At 45.1% G+C, this 24,394-nt stretch overlaps 1 protein-coding gene across 3 annotated transcripts in view; it reads right to left on the bottom strand.

Moving 5' to 3' along the window:
• Positions 1-532: 532 nt before the first annotated feature.
• Positions 533-24,394, bottom strand: part of LOC126210555 (arylalkylamine N-acetyltransferase 1-like) — a 168,869-nt gene continuing 145,007 nt past the window's right edge. For all 3 annotated transcript variants that reach the window (XM_049939814.1, XM_049939813.1, XM_049939812.1), the window contains exons 3-4: positions 16,831-17,125; positions 533-3,315 (exon numbers count right to left, since the gene is read on the bottom strand). In XM_049939814.1, the coding sequence (XP_049795771.1) occupies positions 3,117-3,315; positions 16,831-17,125 (494 nt within the window). In that variant the 3' untranslated portion in view covers positions 533-3,116. The remainder of the gene's footprint in view (positions 3,316-16,830; positions 17,126-24,394) is intronic.

Genomic DNA, 24,394 nt, shown 5'->3' on the forward strand with positions numbered 1-24,394 from the left:
AAGTTAGGGGACATCCACAAAAAAGAAATATTTGAGGAAATGTCCTTTCCTAACAAGGTTCATCAGAGAGGTAGTCATCACAAAAACATCCCTGACTCATTCAGTGCTGAGAAACGTATAGTGGAGCTTGGATTTTATCGGTGGTGAGAATTTTTTCAGCAACTTCAAGAGCGGCAGCCTGGAGAATATCAATCCCCAGCTTACAGAGGTAAAATATAAAAATATAATAAAGTATTATTTTAGAATAATTTTGTCTACTGCCAATAATAATAATAATAATAATGGCAGTAAATTGTCTTTACAAGTTCTCTGGAAACATCGAAAGAAAAGTATTAGTACCTCCAGATCTTCAAGGAGTATTGCAGACAAGAGGCTAGAGTGTTTTTCCACAAACTTTTTACACTAGTCTGAGAATTGCATGTCGGGACAAACTGACAGTATACTTTATTCTTTCACCATTTTATCACTTGAAGGTAAAATAGCAGAAAGAAAATGCTTGCCAAGAAGTATCTTTATTGTTTCAAACATTGTTTCTCATTACAAAATAGTCTGACACATAACATTTACAAAAATATAGTTTTACTTGCAGTATCTTCTATTCCTCTATATAAAAGTATATGACATTATGTTAAATATTATTCCAATAAAACCACCATTTAAATATTTATGCACTCAATTAATGTTAAATTTAATGTAAATAGCATGTCCTTCTGAATTACTTTTCTATTAATTGATTTTGTCCATTAACATCCATGAAATTCAGTTTCAAACTTTAAAATTGCTCTTCTGAACCACTTGATAATGTGGACAAAGAACGTTATTTTCCTGTGCTCTTCAATTGTTATAAGTGTTCTAGCACCTCTGAGTTCTGTTGTACAGTTATTTTCCTTTCACACCCTTGGCTATTGCAAGTATTAACTAATTTCTTCTAGAATCACCGCAGTTTTATTGTAATGTATAAGTACTAACACTGGTCACAATTTTCATCGAACTCGATATAACTCATTTTGTGTATATGTTTTCAGCGGTTAAAGTTACCTTTTGCAATAATTTACAATCTTGAATGTATAGCAGAGCTACAGTACTGGTTTGCAGTTTCCTTTGAATAATACAAGTAGCACTGGTTGCATATAAGCGAGCAGTAATAACAATACATGGTGTTCATTCATGATCGTCAAGGAGTTAGACATTTTAATTCCACCATCACAATACAGATATTCGCTAATGAAATTCTTAATAAATAATGCATCACAATTTCATAAGAACAATGATACGTCCCACACAAGAACAATAATTAGCTTTGTTAACCATTATTGAAACTGACAGTGGCCCTGAAAGGCCTTCAATATGCATCAAACTAAAGATTTTGGTCGTTTGACCAATAATATAAATCGTCTAACAGGTAGCAAAACAAATTTTAAAACTAACCTAAACTTATTTCTCCCAGACAACTCCGTCTACTACATTGACGAATTTCCGTTTAAAAACCGGTATCCTGCAAACATTTATACATATTCTACGGCGCGTTCCACATCATTTCGATAAAAAAATTATTCAAATGGTTTATGGAGCATATAATTAAACTATAGGTCGTTTCTATTAGAAACTCTGCTGTTCCAGGGTAATAGTGTAGCTGTTCTCATTTGTTTACTTCATTTTGTAGGTCTTCCATAGTAGGAAAGTTCAGTAGAATAGATGTGTCTCACAGAAGCGAAGATGAACAAGTGCTCATAGTTCTGAAGGTATGAGTCTTAGAGCCCATGTCTGCTCTACGTTTTTTCTTGTTTTGTTCCATACAATATGGAATACATGAATGCAAAAATTGTTACATGCTTTATGCCACGTCCTCTTCAAGGAACCATCTCAGCATTAGTGTTAAGTGTTAGGAAAACACGTGAGAACTGAACGTGAGTCCTCCTAGATGTGTGTGTGTGTGTGTGTGTCTATTTGTTAGTGTATGTTCGTGTGAGTGAAAGTGGGAGGGGGAGAGAGAGAGAGAGAAAGTGAGAGAGTAGACAACTGGAACAAAGTTTCTTAGAATTTTGTGCTAATGCATAGAAGACTCATAGTAGTAGGGTACGGCAAAGTGTCCATCGCACATTTGTGGACTGATCAGTACTGCTACCTGCCAATGAGTCTACAAACCAGTTCTAATGTACACCATGAATGTTGTCAGTGAATTTGAAAGAGGAAGTTTGTTCCGGAATTTTTAATAACATCTGTTCGGATTTTCAGACCGCTGATGTAAAGTAGGTCATTTTACATTCTGGATAAACAACTTATTTAAACAATGCCTTCGAGCTAAAATGTAGATACTTGTTGTTCCTTCTTTACGATGATTCCATCCGTGAATCACTTATGCGTAGATCCGATAGGGAAATGTAGCCACACAACTCGTCAGGTAACGTGTCCAAGGTGGTTCCCCAATAAGAGTTAGTTACATACGTTAATCATGTATATTACTACAAATCAGACTATCTTCTGAATCCTTTCATAAACAAAGCTATTACCCGTTGTTCTATCCTTTTGTAAAATCATATCTGTTCTGTTACATTTGCTGACTGAAAACAGGCTGCTGCCTTATGGTATTTTCCATGTACTAGGGCATCAAGATGACTGGACTACGTGCTGAAATCAGAATAACAAAAACGGGATCCTGTTGCAATGGCATTGGCTGCATTATCCCGTTAGGTAGGGAAAGTGGTCACTATGTAAGCGTTCAGAGAAACGCGTGTGATTCATATATAAATTATTTTCCTTTTCACTTAAAATGTTCGGCTGGATACCTTATATTACGTACATTCAGAATGTGTAGGCTTGACTTCTGTCAAGATGCACTGTTTTGTGAAAATCCAGTTTCCCCTGGAATGGTCGTTTTATGGTCACTTTGCCCCACCGTTCCCTGCTTCTTGATCCTAGTCATGATTACATTATAGAGAGCTGCCTGTCGAGGCATTACGTTACAGGATTCCTGCATAAGCTGAGGCTAAGCTGGAGCCTAGAGGACAGCCACTCGTTGTGCACATTTTGTACTTGAAGTTGTATAGAGCACTACTTTATCTTTACTCTTTACCAGTTTGTACCGACATACTTTTACTGCTGCTGTTGCTTCGGCACTAGACGACCCTCAGGATGCAGGTAGCGACCTCCCTGTGGGGCTCGGCGGGTGTGAAGACAACTTCCCCGTCTCGCTCGTACTGGGCATACGGCACGGAGAAAATGCATTCGAAGCCGAGGCGACTGGCGGCGCGCGCCGAGTAGTGGCTGGTGCAGTCAATACGCACCAGTGGGATTCCATGTTGCTTCGCCAGCTCACTGTAAAAGAACCACACCAGCGATGACAGGCATTAACAGAGATCCCTGTTGTGACTGACAATTCGCAATTTTTCACAAACACAACTTTTATTGATGTAAGTTCACGAGATTGATGACTGAATATACACTCCTGGAAATTGAAATAAGAACACCGTGAATTCATTGTCCCAGGAAGGGGAAACTTTATTGACACATTCCTGGGGTCAGATACATCACATGATCACACTGACAGAACCACAGGCACATAGACACAGGCAACAGAGCATGCACAATGTCGGCACTAGTACACTGTATATCCACCTTTCGCAGCAATGCAGGCTGCTATTCTCCCATGGAGACGATCGTAGAGATGCTGGATGTAGTCCTGTGGAACGGCTTGCCATGCCATTTCCACCTGGCGCCTCAGTCGGACCAGCGTTCGTGCTGGACGTGCAGACCGCGTGAGACGACGCTTCATCCAGTCCCAAACATGCTCAATGGGGGACAGATCCGGAGATCTTGCTGGCCAGGGTAGTTGACTTACACCTTCTAGAGCACGTTGGGTGGCACGGGATACATGCGGACGTGCATTGTCCTGTTGGAACAGCAAGTTCCCTTGCCGGTCTAGGAATGGTAGAACGATGGGTTCGATGACGGTTTGGATGTACCGTGCACTATTCAGTGTCCCCTCGACGATCACCAGTGGTGTACGGCCAGTGTAGGAGATCGCTCCCCACACCATGATGCCGGGTGTTGGCCCTGTGTGCCTCGGTCGTATGCAGTCCTGATTGTGGCGCTCACCTGCACGGCGCCAAACACGCATACGACCATCATTGGCACCAAGGCAGAAGCGACTCTCATCGCTGAAGACGACACGTCTCCATTCGTCCCTCCATTCACGCCTGTCGCGACACCACTGGAGGCGGGCTGCACGATGTTGGGGCGTGAGCGGAAGACGGCCTAACGGTGTGCGGGACCGTAGCCCAGCTTCGTGGAGACGGTTGCGAATGGTCCTCGCCGATACCCCAGGAGCAACAGTGTCCCTAATTTGCTGGGAAGTGGCGGTGCGGTCCCCTACGGCCCTGCGTAGGATCCTACGGTCTTGGCGTGCATCCGTGCGTCGCTGCGGTCCGGTCCCAGGTCGACGGGCACGTGCACCTTCCGCCGACCACTGGCGACAACATCGATGTACTGTGGAGACCTCACGCCCCACGTGTTGAGCAATTCGGCGGTACGTCCACCCGGCCTCCCGCATGCCCACTATACGCCCTCGCTCAAAGTCCGTCAACTGCACATACGGTTCACGTCCACGCTGTCGCGGCATGCTACCAGTGTTAAAGACTGCGATGGAGCTCCGTATGCCACGGCAAACTGGCTGACACTGACGGCGGCGGTGCACAAATGCTGCGCAGCTAGCGCCATTCGACGGCCAACACCGCGGTTCCTGGTGTGTCCGCTGTGCCGTGCGTGTGATCATTGCTTGTACAGCCCTCTCGCAGTGTCCGGAGCAAGTATGGTTGGTCTGACACACCGGTGTCAATGTGTTCTTTTTTCCATTTCCAGGAGTGTATAAACGAAAGGCAACAATAACGAAAAAAGTTTCCTAATAGAGGCAAACAAAAGTTCACTTCTAATTTCCCACAAAGCTTCATGGTAACACACACACACTCTAGTAACAGTCCAATTCCGAGACAAAGACGTAATCTTCAACGGTCGCAGTACACGAGGTCGGTATCCGGCGTGAACTGTTCGGACTTGGTTCTAGCCCCTAAATAGCTGTCTCCAGCCAATGAGGTTTTGGCGTAGTGATACTTCCTGCAGGCCGTGGCTCGAGCTCCCCCTGGAAGAAATAGTGCTCGGCTTGTCTGTTTCCATTATCTTGTAAGTAAATAGCCGGTGTTTACCATGGTGCTTTTGGGTATGCCTTGGGCGTAGAAAATCTCGTCCTCTGTGGTGTTATATGGGTTGTCGGCCCTCAGGGGCTACCTTGGTTCCGGTATAACAATCCCATTTAAGCCTCTTTTTCATAGGACAGTCACAATTAATTTTTTCATCGAAGTAAAACATAAATGATAGACTATTTGATCAAAAGCATATGGACAGCTACTAGTGAAATATGGCCTGTGTTCTCCTTCGGCTTTGCGATGGCTTGAACTCTTCTGGGGAAGCTATCAGTGAGTTGTCTTAGTGTCTGGTTGGAGGGGACCAAACAGCGGGGTCATTGGTCCCATCGGATTGGGGAAGGATGTTGAAGGAAGTCGGCCATGCCCTTTCGAATGAACCATCCCGGAATTCGCCTGAAGCGATTTACGGAAATCATGGAAAACCTAAATCAATTTAGCTGGACGCAGTTTTGAACTGTCGTCCTTCATTTGGGTTTTCCATGATTTCTCTAAATTGCTTCAGGCGAATTCCGGGATGGTTCCTACGAAAGGGCAAAGGGCATGGCCTACTTCTTCCCCACCCTTTTCCAATCCGATGGGATCAATGACTTCACTGTTTGGTCCCCTGCCCCCCGACCAACCAACCAACCAACCAACCAGACAGACACCTTAGTGATAGTTTCCCCATATATCATACTATATATCATATTACCACGCTAACAATCAGTATACACACACACACACACACACACACACACACACACACACACACACACACACACACACACACACAACAAACGAAAGCAGAATTATAGTAATAATCAGTATATATATACTATAATGATACTAATAATCGGTATATATATTAGTGTAATGCTGCTTCAGTAAGTTGGTAATTTTCATGTAGGTCATGCTCCTAGGGTGTCATGTGGGATGCGAGGCCTCCTTACAATGTGCCTGTATTGGCTCACAGTGTTGTCTCAAGAGTCTGTAGCGCCATGTGCAGTGCCGTGCCGTGCGATGGAGCCTCTCCTGGTGAAGTTCTTTCCTGTGGACTTCCCAGCAACTGAGAAATACACTCCTGGAAATGGAAAAAAGAACACATTGACACCGGTGTGTCAGACCCACCATACTTGCTCCGGACACTGCGAGAGGGCTGTACAAGCAATGATCACACGCACAGCACAGCGGACACACCAGGAACCGCGGTGTTGGCCGTCGAATGGCGCTAGCTGCGCAGCATTTGTGCACCGCCGCCGTCAGTGTCAGCCAGTTTGCCGTGGCATACGGAGCTCCATCGCAGTCTTTAACACTGGTAGCATGCCGCGACAGCGTGGACGTGAACCGTATGTGCAGTTGACGGACTTTGAGCGAGGGCGTATAGTGGGCATGCGGGAGGCCGGGTGGACGTACCGCCGAATTGCTCAACACGTGGGGCGTGAGGGCTCCACAGTACATCGATGTTGTCGCCAGTGGTCGGCGGAAGGTGCACGTGCCCGTCGACCTGGGACCGGACCGCAGCGACGCACGGATGCACGCCAAGACCGTAGGATCCTACGCAGTGCCGTAGGGGACCGCACCGCCACTTCCCAGCAAATTAGGGACACTGTTGCTCCTGGGGTATCGGCGAGGACCATTCGCAACCGTCTCCATGAAGCTGGGCTACGGTCCCGCACACCGTTAGGCCGTCTTCCGCTCACGCCCCAACATCGTGCAGCCCGCCTCCAGTGGTGTCGCGACAGGCGTGAATGGAGGGACGAATGGAGACGTGTCGTCTTCAGCGATGAGAGTCGCTTCTGCCTTGGTGCCAATGATGGTCGTATGCGTGTTTGGCGCCGTGCAGGTGAGCGCCACAATCAGGACTGCATACGACCGAGGCACACAGGGCCAACACCCGGCATCATGGTGTGGGGAGCGATCTCCTATACTGGCCGTACACCACTGGTGATCGTCGAGGGGACACAGAATGGTGCACGGTACATCCAAACCGTCATCGAACCCATCGTTCTACCATTCCTAGACCGGCAAGGGAACTTGCTGTTCCAACAGGACAATGCACGTCCGCATGTATCCCGTGCCACCCAACGTGCTCTAGAAGGTGTAAGTCAACTACCCTGGCCAGCAAGATCTCCGGATCTGTCCCCCATTGTGCATGTTTGGGACTGGATGAAGCGTCGTCTCACGCGGTCTGCACGTCCAGCACGAACGCTGGTCCAACTGAGGCGCCAGGTGGAAATGGCATGGCAAGCCGTTCCACAGGACTACATCCAGCATCTCTACGATCGTCTCCATGGGAGAATAGCAGCCTGCATTGCTGCGAAAGGTGGATATACAGTGTACTAGTGCCGACATTGTGCATGCTCTGTTGCCTGTGTCTATGTGCCTGTGGTTCTGTCAGTGTGATCATGTGATGTATCTGACCCCAGGAATGTGTCAATAAAGTTTCCCCTTCCTGGGACAATGAATTCACGGTGTTCTTATTTCAATTTCCAGGAGTGTACATATCAGCGATTCGATATGGAACGTTCAGTTAGTTCAAACTCGATGCTGACTTGGCTTGAAGGTTCATACAAGTTGCCAATTGATTCCACTGTTTTAGGATTTAATGCACTGGTAGCAAAAACCAAGTGGATAAACAGTCCAGTTGCCTGGAAACGATTGCATGAATAATTTTTTAGGCTTTGCAGGGTTGTCATCTGACCGAAACTGGGGCCTAAATACAAACAGCAGCACTTCGTTGGCACAAAAGGTCACACTGAGGAGGAATGGCAGCCCATTACTCTTCAAGGCCGAAACGACAGTGATGGTTACGATAGGAATTCGACGTTGTAACTCATCCCACAGGTGTTCCATTGCGTTCAGTTTGGCCAGTCTAATTCATCAACGTCATTAAACAATTGTCCCCACAGATGCTGATTTACGATGGGGAACCAGCGTCTTCATACTGTTCCTCTATTGCAAACAATACACAATACTGTGAAATGTGTTCACATTCTTCGGCGTTGAGCGTTTTCTTAAGTGCAGTAAGGGGAGCACGCTATAATCAAGAAGATCATTCCTAGACCATAACGCCAACTCCTCTGCACTCCACCATTGGCACTACACATTATGGTAGGTAACACTTTCTAGGTGTTTACCAAACCCATGTCGTTCCATAGGAGTGCCACAGAGTATAACGCGATTCATCACTCGTTTCCAGTCATCCACTGTCCACCTCAAGTGTCACTTAGGACTGACTACAAAAATATGTTGCTTACGAGGACGCCATTCTTTTTAACTCCGTATTTTTTTCTGTCATCAGTCTTCTAAGTGGTTTGATGTTGCCCGCCACGAATTCCTCTCCTATGCCAATCTTCTCATCTCAGAGTAGCACTTGCAGCCTTTCGCGTCTTCCCCTACAGTTTCTACCTTCTATAGATCACTCTAGTACCATGGAAGTTATAACGGATCTTTTACGTTGGGATAAATTTATTTTAATTTTTGTTAGATGTTTTCGTTAAATAGCTGAATAAATTGTAATTAGGAATAATTTAACTAAGCAGAGTAGAGAAGACAAAGTCAAAGAGATGTTCATTGGGCGGACATTGTCGTAATGTAACGTCATTGCGTTGTTCGGTTGTTAAAACAAGTCGTTTGTGTTCCGTTCTGCTGTTCGGTCGTGCGCGTATCTGAAACATCCACATAATAGTTACGATTCGATGTTCCGACAAAAGGGGTTAACGTCAGTGTTAATTTGAATTGTGGCCGACAGGATTAGTTTTGACAGATGCGTGAAAACGGACGTAACGAAAGTTGTTCGCATATCATCCTTGAACGTGACTTTTTATTTAATTAACGATGGCGGGTTGATTAAAAGCTATTATCTCATGATTAGGAACAATCCCTCTTTCCTCCTAGATAGTGATCATTCATTAACATTTACGTCATAAGGAAAAGATTATTAATAAAAGTGATGTTAAATGACAATTACGTGTTATTACGTTAGTGTGGAACCGACGTAATATCTCTGAAATGACATTGATATATAATTTGTATTAAATACTGAACTGAGATAGTAAGTAAATTGAAATTAGTGAACATTTGATACTGAGACTATAGAAGCAGAAGCGCTTAAGGTTTCTCTTCTCTAAAATGGCAAAATAGGTACGAACTTTAACTCAATAGTCGACATTATGTATTGCAAAGACATTGGCATTTCATACTTATTTTGACGACGTGCTGTTAAACAAAGGAACTTTGAGTCTTTGTACGAGTAATAAAATTAAATCTAAAAACATAATTAATAACGGCGAACTCCGCTTTAACAAACTGTACTGCTTGTCGTCATCGGGCAATAACTGCTCAACCCTGGAGACTTGTGTGGTGAATTTAGATGTCGGGCATATAAAACAAACTTAAAAATCCGTTCAAGCTACAGTGGAGTCGGCACAACACGACGTGGGCAGTTATCATAGCTGATGTTTCAACAGATGTCCTACCATCCTGTCCCTTCTTCTTGTCAGTGTTTTCCACACATTCCTTTCCTCACCAATTCTGCAGAGAACCTCCTCATTTCTTACCTTGTTAATCCACGTAATTTTCAACATAATGCTGTAGCACCACATCTCAAAGGCTTCGATTCTATTCTGTTCTGGTTTTCCCACAGTCCATGTTTCGCTACCATACAATGCTGTGCTCCATTCTCAGAAATTAGTTCCTCGAATTAAGACCTATGTTTGATACTAGCAGACTTCTGTTGGGCAGGAATGGCCTTTTCGGCAGTCCTAGTCTACTTTTTATGTTCTTCTTGTTCCATCAGTTGTGGATTGTTTTGCTGCTTTGCTAGGAGGATTCCTTAACTTTGTCTACTTCGTGACTTCCTGATGTTAAGTTTCTCGCTGTTCTCATTTCTGCTTCTTTTCATTATCTTCGGCGTTCCTCCATTTACTCTCAGTCCATACCATGTACCGATTAGACTGTTCATTCCATTCAACAGATCCTGTAATTCTTCTTCATTTTCACTGAGGATAGCAATGTCATCAGCGAATCTTAAAACTGATATCCCTTACCTAGAATTTTAATCCCACTCTTGAATCTTTTTAACTCTGTACTCGTTGTCACTGTGCTAGCTGGACTGCTGGTATAACTTTTGAACTCATGAATGAATCGTCGTGTTTATTTAATGCGACTTTTACAGCAGCTCTCCGCAATGCTGGAAGGTCCCTAACTCTCAATACATGGGATCTGCCTGGTCTTGCTTAACTTACATCTACATCTACATCTACATGGTTACTCTACAATTCACACTTAAGTGACATTCCACTCTCGAATGGCGTGTGGGAAAAAGGAACACCTAAATCTTTCCGTTCGAGATCTGATTCCTCCTATTTTATTATGAGGATCACTTACACTACGGAGATGGGTGTCAACAAAATATTTCCGCATTCGGCAGAGAAAGCTGGTGATTGAAATTTCGTAAATAGATCTCGCCGCAAAGAAAATCGCCTTTGTTTCAGTGTCTGCCACCCCAACTCGCGTATTACATCAGTGACACTCTCACCCCTACTGCGCGATAACATGAAACGAGCTGCCCTTCTTTGCACTTTTTCGATGTCCTCCGTCAATCCTACCTGATAAGGATCCCACACCGCCCAGCAATACTCCGGCAGAGGACGGACAAGTGTAATGTAGGCTGTCTCTTTAGTGGGTTTGTCGCATCTTCTGAATGTTCTGCCAACAAAGCGCAGTCTTTGTTTGCCTTCCCCACAATATTGTCTGTGTGGTCTTTCCAATTTAAGTCGTAAGTTGCTCGTAATTGTAATTACTACGTATTTAGTCGACTTGACAGCCCTTAGATTTGTCGGATTTATCGTATACCCAAAATTTATCGGATTTCTTTTAGTACCCATGTGGGTGACCTCGCACTTTACTTTGCTTAGTCCTAATTGCTACTTTTCGCACCATACAGAAGTTCTCTCTAGATAATTTGTAATTGGAATTGATCGTCTGATGATTTTACTAGACGGTACATTACAGCGTCACTTGCAAACTATCTGAGGGGGCTGCTCAGATTATCACCTAGATCGTTTATGTAAATCAGGAAGAGCAGAGAGCCTATGAAACTACCTTGCGGAACGCCAGATATCACATCTGTTCTACTCGGTGATTTACCGTATATCACTACTAACTGTGACCTCTCTGTGAGAAAATCACGAATCCAGTCACACAGACGATACTCCATATGCACGCAATTTGATTAACAGTGGCTTGTGAGGAACGGTATCAAAGCCCTTCTGGAAATCTAGGAATATGGAATCGATCTGAGATCCCTTGTCGACAGCACCCATTATTCCATGGGAATAAAGAGCTAGCTGCGTTGCACAAGAACGATATTTTCTGAATCCGTGTTGGTTATGTTTCAATAAGTCATTTTCTTCAAGGTGATTCATAAATTTCGAGTACAGTATATGCTCCAAAATCCTACTCCAAATTGAGGTCAGTAATATGAGTCTGTAATTCAATGGGTTACTCCTATTTCCTTTCTTGAATATTGGTGTGACCTGTGCTACTTTCCAGTCCTTAGGAACAGACCTTTCGTCAAGTGAGCGGTTGTATATGATTGCTAAGAAAGGCGCTATTGTGTCGGCATACTGTGAAAGTAACCTGATTGGTATACCATATGGACCGGAAGACTTGCCTTTCTCAAGTGATTTGAGTTGTTTCGCAACATCTAAGATATCTACTTTTATGTCACTCATGCTAACATCTGTTCTGGTTTCGAATTCTGGAATATTTACTTCGTCTTCTTTCGTGAAGGAATTACGGAGAACTGTATTTAGTAACTCCGCTTTAGTGGCACCATCATCGGTAACATTTCCGTCGGTATCGTGCAGTGTCGGTATTGACTGTTTATGGCCCCTGGTGTACTTTACATACGACCAGAATGTCTTTGGGTTTTCTTCCATATTTTGAGACAATGTTTCATTGTGGAAACTACGAGGCTTGTTTTTTAAGTAAGTACCGTTTTGAAATAAAAAAAAAGACTTGCTAAGATATCTCAATAATTTTATTTTTACATGAAAGCCTGTACCTTAATCTACTTTTCTACATAATTTCCGTCAATATTGAGGCACTTGTCATAACGTTGTACCAGTTTTTGAATACCCTCCTCATAGAAGTCTGCCGCCTGACTTGTTAACCACTGCATCACCACTATTTTGACTTCGTCATCGTCTTGAAGATGCTGACCGCCCAGGTGTTTCTTCAAGTGCAGGAACAGATGGTAGTCACTGGGCGCAAGATCGGGGATGTATGGAGGATGATCTAGAGTTTACCATCGAAAAGATGTGATCGAGATCTTTGGTCTGATTCGCCACATGGGGACGGACATTGTCTTGAAGCAAAACGATGCCCTCGCTCAACTACCATGGACTGTTGCTTTGATTCTGGTGTGACGTAGGCCACCCATGTTTCATCGCCCGTAACAACTTGGCTTAAGAAATCATAACCGTCGTTGTGGTACCGCTCAAGGAAAGTCAATGCAGTGTGTCAACGTTTGGTTTTGTGCACATCCGTCAACATTTTCGGTACCCAACGTGCGAACAATTTTCGGTAATTCAAGCGCTCGGTCACAATGCCGCAAAAAACACTACGAGAAACATTAGGAAAGTCATCCCACAAGGAGGAAATCGTAAAGCGTCTGTTTTCTCTCACCTTATTGTCCACTTCCTGCACCAAACTTTCATTAACGTACGAAGGACGCCCACTCCGTTGTTCATCATGCACATTTGTGAGGCGATCTTTAAATGCTCTCACCCAGTTTCTTCCATTCCATCGCTGAGAATGTTTTGTCCGTAACTGCACAGATCTCACGATGAATATCGATCGCTTTTAGGCATTTAGGACTAAGAAATCTTATAACAGTCAGCACTTCACAGTCGGCGGGACTCACGATTATCGGAGGCATCTGAAACACTCAGTACACAACATAAACAACGAAGTGCGTAGATTACGGTACACGCTTTCATGAAAAATAAAATTATTGAGATATCTTAGCATGTCCATTTTTTAAATTTCAAAACGGTACTTACTTAAAAAACACGCCTCGTACTAAAAACATCTCGCATTGATATCTTCACTAAACCTGTGGTCGATCCTTTGCGTTTACACTTTACAATCACATCACCTCAACAACAGAGGAAATGGGCAGGTTTAGGACAGTGTTGCATTTGCCAATCAGGTAGCATCCAGTGACTAGTCCAAATTCGAAGTCACTGTGAGGCGTAGCGCCGTATAACGATCCTGCCTTGGAGGCGGTTAAGTGGGAGATGTGTCTCAGAGCTGGATAGTCACAGATGAGTGACGCGAGACTGGACGCGCACGTAGTTTATGTGTCAGCCGATAGAGGTCAATATTGGATAGGGGGACTGTGATTTTAGTTTCGATTGTGCCCACTAGAGTGTACTAACTAAAGTAATAGAATGTTTTTCATAAACTGTTCTAGTATTTTCATAAAGTGTTATTATGTCTTTTAGTGTATGTAAAATGTTATAAATGTGTTTTAGCAGTATGAATGATGCGTGAGTGTGATTTAAGGTTAACGAGTCATGTAGTAAGATTTAGTGTGGGAACATTTCGAAGAAGTATGGATATGGACAAAGGGGATTTTTGTAGAATAGATTTGTAAAGTAAGTTTACGGTAAAGGGAAAGTTAATTCAGGTATAAATAACAATAGTAAATAACTTTATGCATAAGCAAAACTTCAGCATATTAGATAATTACGTCGGTAAAAAGTGCAGTCGTTAGGTTTTCTATTTTGCGTTTGGTTATTGATGAAAAGCGCGGACTGACGCGGAAGAATGTTGTTTTGCTATTGGCTGTTGAGTAAACTGACCAATGGTAAAGCAATATTCTTCGCGCGCCGTTCTCTGCTGGTAGAGAAGACTTAGAGTATTCTAGAGAAGAGTCGAAGCCTAGCCATGAAACAGTTCGGACGTTTGTAATAGTAGTACCGATGGAAACGATAAGTTGCCGGATCTAACAGTGTTTCATACATCAAAAGTGTGGTAAAGTGACGGCATAATTATTCCGATGTGTGTGTAGAAATTTCGGAATTTATAAGCGAATTTTGTGACGAGAAAAGACAGAAATTCCGCGTGGCGTATTGAGCAGGTCGGTGGCTAAAAACTGTGACTGCATTTGGTACCGACAGACTTAATATTTGGCGAGCATTCTCAATCAAAAACAATTCGTATTTTTGTAGCTAATATGTTTTCGGGAAATGCAACACCATATACTTGCTAACGTGAGTGAAAGGGACTGTGAGTGATTGTGTTAAGACTAGCACAGGCTTGGTAGTGATGTATTAATAACCCTTTCGTGAGCCGTGGGAAACATGCTTCCCACTACAATGAACTCGCTCCTAGTCCCGTGGGATTCACAGTTCCCACCTCTGTACGGTGCTACCACCTAGTGAACAGTATAGGGTACTACTTCCAATCGGAAGTTCCCGTCGTTTTTGCTGTACCTTCGCGCAGAGGCATTGTATAGCTGAGTGTTGCTCTGTAGACGAGCCTTTCAGTGCTGTTTGCGTGACATTTTGTGATTTTTTCCTCAAAGCTATAGTATAAGGCAAATATTTCTGATTTACCCAAATTTATGAAGGAAAACGTAAAATTGGAACGAGGAGAATTCCAGTTTGAAACAAAAGGAGCCATTTTTGCAGTAAAATGGATGGATAACCGACCAGTCACTTTCCTGTCCTCAATTCATGACCCATGAGAAACAGCCACAGTGAAAAGGAAAAACAAGGATGGTACTAGTACAGAGATTTCTCGTCCTGAAGTTGTGGCAGAATACAACAAAATAATGGGTGGTGTCGATAAGTTTGATCAATTACGAGAAAGGTATGCTATTGGCAGACGTTCTGTAAAATGGTGGCACAGAATATTTTATTTCCTGGTGGACGTTGTTGCAGTGAAGAGTTTTATCCTGTGGAAAATAACTAAAAGAGAAAGTGGACAGCACGATTAGCTCACATACAGGATCCATCTACCCAGACGATTGACCGCTGGCTTCTCATACCAAAAAAGGCGTGGACAAAAACCTGTCTTTCTGGCAAAAAAGGGGTATAGTACCTGAAGACTTTCGTCATGTGGCTGTAGGGGAGCATCAACCCATTTTAGGGGAAACCTGCTGGACGTGCCGTCATTGTAGTACCGAAGCTGCGGAAAAGAGCACTCGCTGTGTTTGTACATATTGTCCAATATCACTTTGCATAGACCCATGTTTCAGAAAATTTCATGGCAAGTAATTGTGAACAATCATTGTAACAAGAGAAGTAAATTTATCAAATAAATATGACATATATTGAAAAAGTTGTTTTTGTCATTTAACTCCAAGGAAGGGCAGTGGGAAGAATACTTCCCACCTTGTTGTGTGACCTCACTTTCACAGTTGGAGCAAATTTGATATTCTGTATGATAAATATACCTATCTGTTAACTACTATCTGCTCTACATTCATTAAAATAACTGCTCAATCATTTTGCCCACAAAAAGGTTAAGCACAAAATTTCCAACCTTTCATTTCGTGCGAAAATTTTCTCCCGAAACGTAAATTAGTGACTTTTATTGCAGCGTAGTTCACGTCGAAGTACAGTAGGTTTCGCTCGGCTTCCCTACTGATGATATGCTGATGGTTCAAATGGCTCTGAGCACTATGGGACTTAACATCTGAGGTCATCAGTCCCCTAGAACCAGGGTGCGATTTGTGCTTTTACCAGTGGGGGGGACGTCTTAGGGGGTTAGTAGAATTATATATGTTACTAGCTTGGACCGTGGCGTTACGCATGTTTAAACAGCTATTTATAAATAGATGTTAATGCCGAAACTCACTATTCACGCGTATGCACTATCAGAAAAGCCATCCCTTGTTATATCTTTAAAAGTACATTATAGGTAAAGCTTATTTACAAAATCATCTACATACAGGTATACGAGAGGAATTCAATAAGTAGAGGCAAATTTGTGAAAAGCTGTACTTATTCTGATGTTAGAAAACTGAAACATATTAATAGTATTAATAGTAAGACTTACCAAAAACTTTCAGTGTTCGGCTCCACAAATTTAAATTATATGTAAAGTTTTAGTCCAGTGCGTGCGAAATAAACATCCCAGGTTGGGATGCATAAACTAAAACCAGAGGAGGGGATGGTCTGATGCAGAAGGGGGGAAATCCCCCCCCATCCCCCTCTGCAAATCGCACACTGAAGGTTAGAACTACTTAAACCTAACTAACCTAAGGACATCACACCCACCCACGCCCGAGGCAGTATTCGAACCTGCGACTGTAGCAGTCACGCGGTTCCGGACTGAAGCGCCTAGAACCGCACGGCCACCTCGGCCGGCTGATATGCTGAAACAATGTTCACAGGTAGGTGCAGGTTCGTCGTAAAGGGACGGAAAGAACCGCGCCGCCGCAACTGACCTCTTTTGATTTATTAATATACTGTCAACTGCTTCTCTACTGACAACAGAATGGTTCCCACCCCCTTTTATACTGGCGTGTTCCCCTATCAGTCAGTTCTGCGATACTGTTAGTATAAACTTCTCCCCTTGGGTGCCTGCTCTGTTAGACTGTAGAGGCAGGGTAGGGCGTGGCTGGAGCGCCCACCTCGAGCGGCTGACGAGTGCCGTGGCGAGTCCTCGGCCGCGGGCAGCGGTGTCTACGCTGACGACGCGAACCTCGAGCTGGCGGCGGTCCGCCGGGTCGGGGAAGCGGCTGGCGAGCTCCGCAGAGGCCCGGGCGTCCACGAAGGTGAGCAGCTGCAGGATGCGCCGGAAGCGCGGGTTGGGGCACTGCGCAGCCGCCGCCTCCCCCTCCGCCTCGCCGCCCGGCTCGTGCAGCCCGTTGATGCAGACCGCCAGCAGCTCGCCCGACGCAGAGTCAACCGCCATGAGCGACAGGTCTGCACATCCAGGTCACCTCACAACATTGCTGGCGGTGTCGTCACCTCACACACGACACACTTCTCAGTACCAATTATTACACTACTGGCCATTAAAATTGCTACACCAAGAAAAAATGCAGATGATAAACGGATATTCATTGGACAAATATATTATACTAGAACTGACATGTGATTACACTTTCAAGCAATTTGGGTGCATAGGTCCTGAGAAATCAGTACCACCTCCGGCCGTAATAACGGCCTTGATACGCCTGGCCATTGAGTCAAACAGAGCTTGGATGGCGTGTACAGGTACAGCCGCCCATGCAGCTTCAACACGATACCACAGTTCATCAAGAGTAGTGACTGGCGTATTGTAACGAGCCAGTTGCTCGGCCACCATTCACCAGACGTTTTCAGTTGGTGAGAGATCTGGAGAATGTGCTGGCCAGGACAGCAGTCGAACGTTTTCTGTATCCTGAAAGGCCCATACAGGGCTTGCAGCATGCGGTCGTGTATTATCCTGCTGAAATTTAGGGTTTCGCAGGGATCGAATGAAGGGTAGAGCCACGGGTCGTAACACATCTGAAATGTAGTCCACTGTTCAAAGTCCCGTCATCGCGAAAAAGAGGTGACAGAGACGTGTAACCAATGGCACCCCATACCATCACGCCGGGTGATACGTCAGTATGGCGATGACGAACACACGCTTCCAATGTGCGTTCACCGCGATGTCGCCAAACACGGATGCGACCATCATGATGCTGTAAACAGAATCTGGATTCATCCGAAAAAATTACGTTTTGCCATTCGTGAACCCAGGTTCGTCGTTGAGTACACTATCGCAGGCGCTCCTGTCTGTTCAAAATGGCTCTGAGCACTATGGGACTTAACATCTATGGTCATCAGTCCCCTAGAACTTATAACTACTTAAACCTAACTAACCTAAGGACAGCACACAACACCCAGCCATCACGAGGCAGAGAAAATCCCTGACCCCGCCGGGAATGCTCCTGTCTGTGATACAACGTCAAGGCTAATCGCAGCCGTGGTCTCCGAGCTGATAGCCCGTTATGCTGCACACGTCGTCGAACTGTTCGTACAGATGGTTGTTGTCTTGCAAACGTCCCCATATGTTGACTCACGGATCGAGACGTGGCTGCACGATCCGTTACAGCCATGCGGATGAGACGCCTGTCATCTCGGCTGCTAGTGATACGAGGTCGTTGGGATAAAGGACGGCGTTCCGTATTACCCTCCTGATCCCACCGATTCCATATTCTGCCCACAGTCATTGGATCTCGACCAACGCGAGCAGCAATGTCGCGATACGATATACCGCAATCGCGATAGGCTACAATCCGACCTTCATCAAAGTCATAAACGTGATGGTACGCATTTCTCCTCCTTACATGAGGTATCACAACAACTTTTCACCAGGCAACGCCGGTCAACCGCTGTTTGTGTATGAGAAATCGGTTGGAAACTTTCCTCATGTCAACGCGTTGTAGGTGTCACCACCGGCGCCAACCTGGTGTGAATGCTCTGAAAAGTTAATCATTTGTATATCACAGCATCTTCTTCCTGTCGGTTAAATTTCGTGCCTGTAGCACGTCAACTTGGTGGTGTAGAAATTTTAATGGCCAGTAGTGTAGGAGGTGAAAAACAAAGCTTACAAATACACATCGTAATTACGGAAATAGTGCAGTACTTACAAGGGGGCGTTCAATAAGTAATGCAACACACTCTTTTTCTAAGCATGTTGGTTTTGCTCAGGATTCCAATACACCTATTTTTCAGTGCAATCTCCTTTCAATGCGACGGCCTTACGCTACCTCTTTGACAGGATCTGCATGCCCACATTGTACCACTCCACTGATCCACGTCGGAGTCAACGGCTTGCTGCGTTAATAGCCTCCCAACCATCCACGTATTGCTGCCCACAGAGTGCATCCTTCAATGGACCAAACACATTGAAGCCGGAATGTGCGAGGTCCAGGCTGCAGGGAGGATGAGGAGGAACAGTCGTGGAAGGCTTGTGAGCTCCTCTCGGGCGCGCAGACTTGTCTGAGGCCTTCCGTTGTCATGGAGACGGGGAAGTCCGCTTGCAGTTTTGTGGCTACGAACACGTTGAAGTCGTTTCTTCAGTTTCCTCCTGGCAGCACAGTACACCTTCAAATTGGTCGTTGCGCCATGAGGGGACATCAAACACAATAACCCATTCAGAGTCCCAGAAGACCTTACCGGCTTTGAACACCTCTTTGTGAAACAGGTGATGTGGCGCCACTCCATATAATCCTGATGCGTTTCCGGTTGGGAGTGATGAAACCATGTTTTATCGCGTGTGACGATGTTCGATAAAGATTGTCTCTGTCGTGATGCTCAAGCAATTTCGCAGAGATGGCCCATATTTATTTACACTACTGGCCATTAAAATTACTACTGCACCAAGATGACGTGCTACAGACGCGAAATTTAATCGACAGGAAGAAGATGCTGTGATATGCGAATGATTAGCTTTTCAGAGCATTCACACAAGGTTGGCGCCGGAGGTGACACCTACAACGCGCTGACATGAGGAAAGTTTCCAACCGATTTCTCATACACAAACAGCAGTTGACCAGCGTTGCCTGGTGAAACGTTGTAGTGATGCCTCGTGTAAGGAGGAGAAATGCGTACCATCACGTTTCCGACTTTGATAAAGGTCGGATTGTAGCCCATCGCGATTGCGGTTTATCGTATCGCGACATTGCTGCTCGCGTTGGTCGAGGTCTAATGACTGTTACAAGAATATGGAATCGGTGGGTTCAGGAGGGTAATATGGAACGCCGTGTTGGATCCCAACGGCCTCGTATCACTAGCAGTCGAGATGACAGGCATCTTATCCGAATAGCTGTAACGGATCGTGCAGCCACGTCTCGATCCCTGAGTCAACAGATGGGGACGTTTGCGAGACAACAACCATCTGCACAAACAGTTCGACGACGTTTGCAGCAGCATGGACTACTAGCTCAGAGACCATAGCTGCGGTTACTCTTGACGCTGCATCAGAGACAGGAGTGCCTGCAATGGTGTACTCAAAGACGAACCTGGGTGCACGAATGACAGAACGTCATTTTTTCGGATGAATCCAGGTTCTGTTTACAGCATCGTGATGGGCGCATCCGTGTTTGGCGACATCGCGGTGAACGCACATTGGAAGCCTGTATCCGTCATCGCCATACTGGTGTATCACCCGGCGTGATGGTATGGGGTGCCATTGGTTACACGTGTCGGTCACCTCTTTTTCACATTGACGGCACTTTGAACAGTGGACTACATTTCAGATGTGTTACGACCCGTGGCTCTACCCTTCATTCGATCCCTGCGAAACCCTACATTTCCGCAGGATAATGCACGACCGCATGTTGCAGGTGCTGTAAGGGCATTTCTGGATACAGAAAATGTTCGACTGCTGCCCTGGCCGGCACATTCTCCAGAACTCTCACCAATTGAAAACGTCTGGTCAATGGTGGCAGAGCAACTGGCTCGTCACAATACGCCAGTCACTACTTTTGATGAACTGTGGTATCGTGTTGAAGCTGCATGGGCGGCTGTACCTGTACACGCCATCCAAACTTTAATGCCCAGGCGCATCAAGGCCGTTATTACGGCCAGAGGTGATTGTCCTGGCTACTGATTTCTCAAGATCTATGAACCCAAATTGCGTGAAATCGTAATCACATGTCAGTTCTAGTATAATATATTTGGCCAATGAATACCCGTTTATCATCTGCATTTCTTCTTGGTGTAGCAATTTCAATGGCCAGTAGTGTATTTATCTATTTACACGTCTAGTTCCGTAGGACCGAATTGAGGAGCAAATATCCAATGTTAGTACATGAAATTGCAACCTAAAAGAAACAACAAATAAAATGAAATGTTTATGAACCCAAAGACGTCAAGCCATAAGTTTATTTAAACGCAATAAGCAATGTAACACAGGAATCAGCTTAATTGTTCAAGGAACTCTTCGACAGAATAGAAGGAGTAACCCATGAGGAAATTCTTCGTTTCGATTTGAAACCGCATGGATTACTGCTACAATTTTTGAATTCTTTTGATAGCTCACTGAAAATGGATGCAGCAGTATACTGCACACCTTACTGCTCAAGATTTAAGAAAGTGCGATCTAAATATAGACTGGTTTTCTACTTGGTATTAACTGAGTGAAGCCCGCAAATTCTTGGAAATGAGCTGATATTGCTAACAAGAAAGAATAGTAATATATATATATATATATATATATATATATATATATATATATATATATATATATATATTAATAAGCCAATGTTAGAATACCCAGATTAGTGAACAGGGGTTGACAAGAGATTCGCAAACTTACACCACTTATTGCCAGAACTGCCCGTTTCTGAGCCAAAAATATCCTTCGTTGCTACTCACGGCCTTGTGTTAGGCGGTGAGGAAGCCAGCAGGCTCACACTTTTGAGCACCCTGACTGGTGAAGGAACGTGACAGCACTGGCAACAGAGACGTCCAGTTGAGCAGCGAGGTGTATGACTGTGATCCGTCGATCACTTCGAATGAGAGTGTCCGCACGCTCCAACATTCCAGGAGTCACAGGGGATCGGACAGGTTTGCATGACATTAATGCATTGATGCCAGAAGCCTCGCCCACCGATTCACCGTGCCTTTGTTCACTGACAGGTTCCTGTGGACATTTTGCAAGCGCCTGTGAATATCTCTCGCGCTCTGGTTTGCCTTCAAAAGAGACTGAAAGAGAGCTTTCTGCTTTGAACGCACTCCTGTTACAGACGCCATATTGAAGGCTAGGTATAGCACCGCCACCTGTCGGAACTTCATGAGACTACAAGGTCTGAAGCAGGGATATTCCATGATGTATCACGACAAATTCTGTATTTTTTTAAACCGAAACTGGCCAAGAAATTGTTTGCATTATTTATTGCACGCCCCTCGTACCTTACTTCTGCATTGCTCATCACAGTGTCTCCAGTGTTTCTCTGAATCATAGCGGTGTGGTTATACCGGTTTTGGATATCTCCATAAGTTTATTCCGTCTATAGTACTTAATCTTGTTCAGAGGTTGTATACTGCCCTCCCCTCCTTTTCCATCCTCTCAGGCCTCTCCCTCGGCAGGTCCCACCTATTTTGTTCTTCATAGTGTGTGCTCCAAGTGGGTTTAAAGTGTGTTGTTCTGAAGTGTATTTAATACTGTGGCCAACTTATAACCTGTGCGTGTGACTTCAGTGTCTTTTTTGTGTTCTACGAATCGACAACTGTGTTTTTAAACTTTATGTCGACTTTTTTAATTGTCCCCCCCACCCATGAACGTCTCCATGTCAGTCAGTGTATTTTTACCTAAATTATCTCCCCTTACTCCGTTTTATGTCCCAATTTTTTATGGCCTTATATGTAACGTTTTCTTCTTGTATTAACTGTCCTCTCACTCAGCTGAAGAGTGGCGGATTGTGCCGCTGACAGCCCTCCCCTGTTCATATGGGGCAGGAGAATGAAATCATAAGAAAGAGAAAAAGAATTGCATACTGCCAAGTCGTTACTTCCACACTTCCTATTGTAACATCTCCTGTTAACTTCGTGGTTTCCGATGGCAAAACACACTTCATAAGGCAACATATCTGAACTCTTTACGAAATGTTAAGCACTATAAACGAAATAAGCTTAAAAATATATCTAAAAACTGCATGATTACATCGCTGGTTACACGAAGAAAGATTGGAGACACTTGGGTAAGTATTGCAGTAGTAAGGTCTGCAAATATCGTGTAACTCATGGTCAATCCTCAGTTGGACGTTTTACATCATGAATCCGTTTGCTAACAGCTGCACAAAACTTACATCGATTAGCGCCTGTCGGACGGCTAAGAAACGCCGGGACTGGCGACAGACACGCACCCGTCTTAATGCTACACTTCCTATTAACTCGTCCAAGTACTGGTCCGCCTTCCGCCGCCTTACCGGATCTAAACCCCTCCCCCCGAATACCCTCTCCATCATGATGACCAACCCTTCCCTGACAACCTTAGTAAGGCCAATCACTTTGCCTCCTACCTCTCCGATGTCTTTTCCATCCCCGATGATCCCCAGTTCAATTACTCCCTCTTCCCAGATGTCCGCGATCGAACTGACACCTCTGTCCCTCCCCTCGCTCCTGGTTTCCAGTACTTGGACAACATTGCACACACGGAACTCAATGCCCCTATCACTACACAGGATCTCATCGCTACACTCCGCACAAAACGCAACACCGCTCCTAGTCAAGATCGTGTTACCTATCACCACCTCTGTGAAGTTGTGGTCTTGTCCACCGGCTGCTACCCTGGCCTGTGGAAAACCTCCCGGATCCTGATGTTCCTCAAACCCGACAAACCGCCATCTGCTGTCTCCTCCTACCATCCCATCAGCCTTACCTCGGTCTTCAGCAAGGTCCTGGAATCCATCCTTACCCGATGCATCCACCAGTATCTCCGCCAGCACCGCCTCCTTCCCGTTACCCAGTGTGGCTTTCGGCCGTCCTTCTCAACCGATGACCTTCTCCTTCACCTCACTGACCACCTCTCCGAACAGCTCAACTGCCATTGCTCCACCATCCTCCTCTCCCTCGAACACGCCTATGACCATGTGTGGCATTCCGGTCTCCTCTTCAAGATCCAAACCTTCGCCCTTCCTCTCAACTATGTCAATCTGATTGGGTCCTTTCTTTCCCAACGTCCTTCCTATGTCACCATCCATAACACAGATTACTAGACCTTCTACCCCTCCGCCGGTGTGCCCAAAGGTTCCGTCCTCTCCCCTCTTCTATACCTTTTGTATACGGCGGACAATCCGCTGCCTTCACCCCCCGTCCACCTTCTCCAGTACGCCGATGACACCGCCTTCCTTGCCCTTGCACCCACCCTGAAACGCTCGCAACACCTTCTCCAATCCCATCTTGACCGGTTCACCACTTGGTATAACCAGTGGTTGCTCAAGACCCCGGCGATCGTCGTAGGCAAAACCACCCCTTCCTTCCGTCTCCTATCTCACCATTTACGGCCGTCCTATTGCCCTCACCCCCACCCTTAAGTACCTTGGCGTCATCCTTGACCATCGCCTCTCCTGGACCCCCCCCCCCCCCCATCTCCAGACAATCCAAGCCAAAGCATGCTCCCGACTCCATCTCCTCAAGCTCCTTTCTGGCTGCAAATGGAGTCTGGACCCCTCCACCATCCTCCACACCTATAAATCCCTTATCCGCCCTATCCTC

Source organism: Schistocerca nitens, chromosome 10, assembly GCF_023898315.1.
Source record: "Schistocerca nitens isolate TAMUIC-IGC-003100 chromosome 10, iqSchNite1.1, whole genome shotgun sequence".
NCBI lineage: Eukaryota > Metazoa > Arthropoda > Insecta > Orthoptera > Acrididae > Schistocerca > Schistocerca nitens.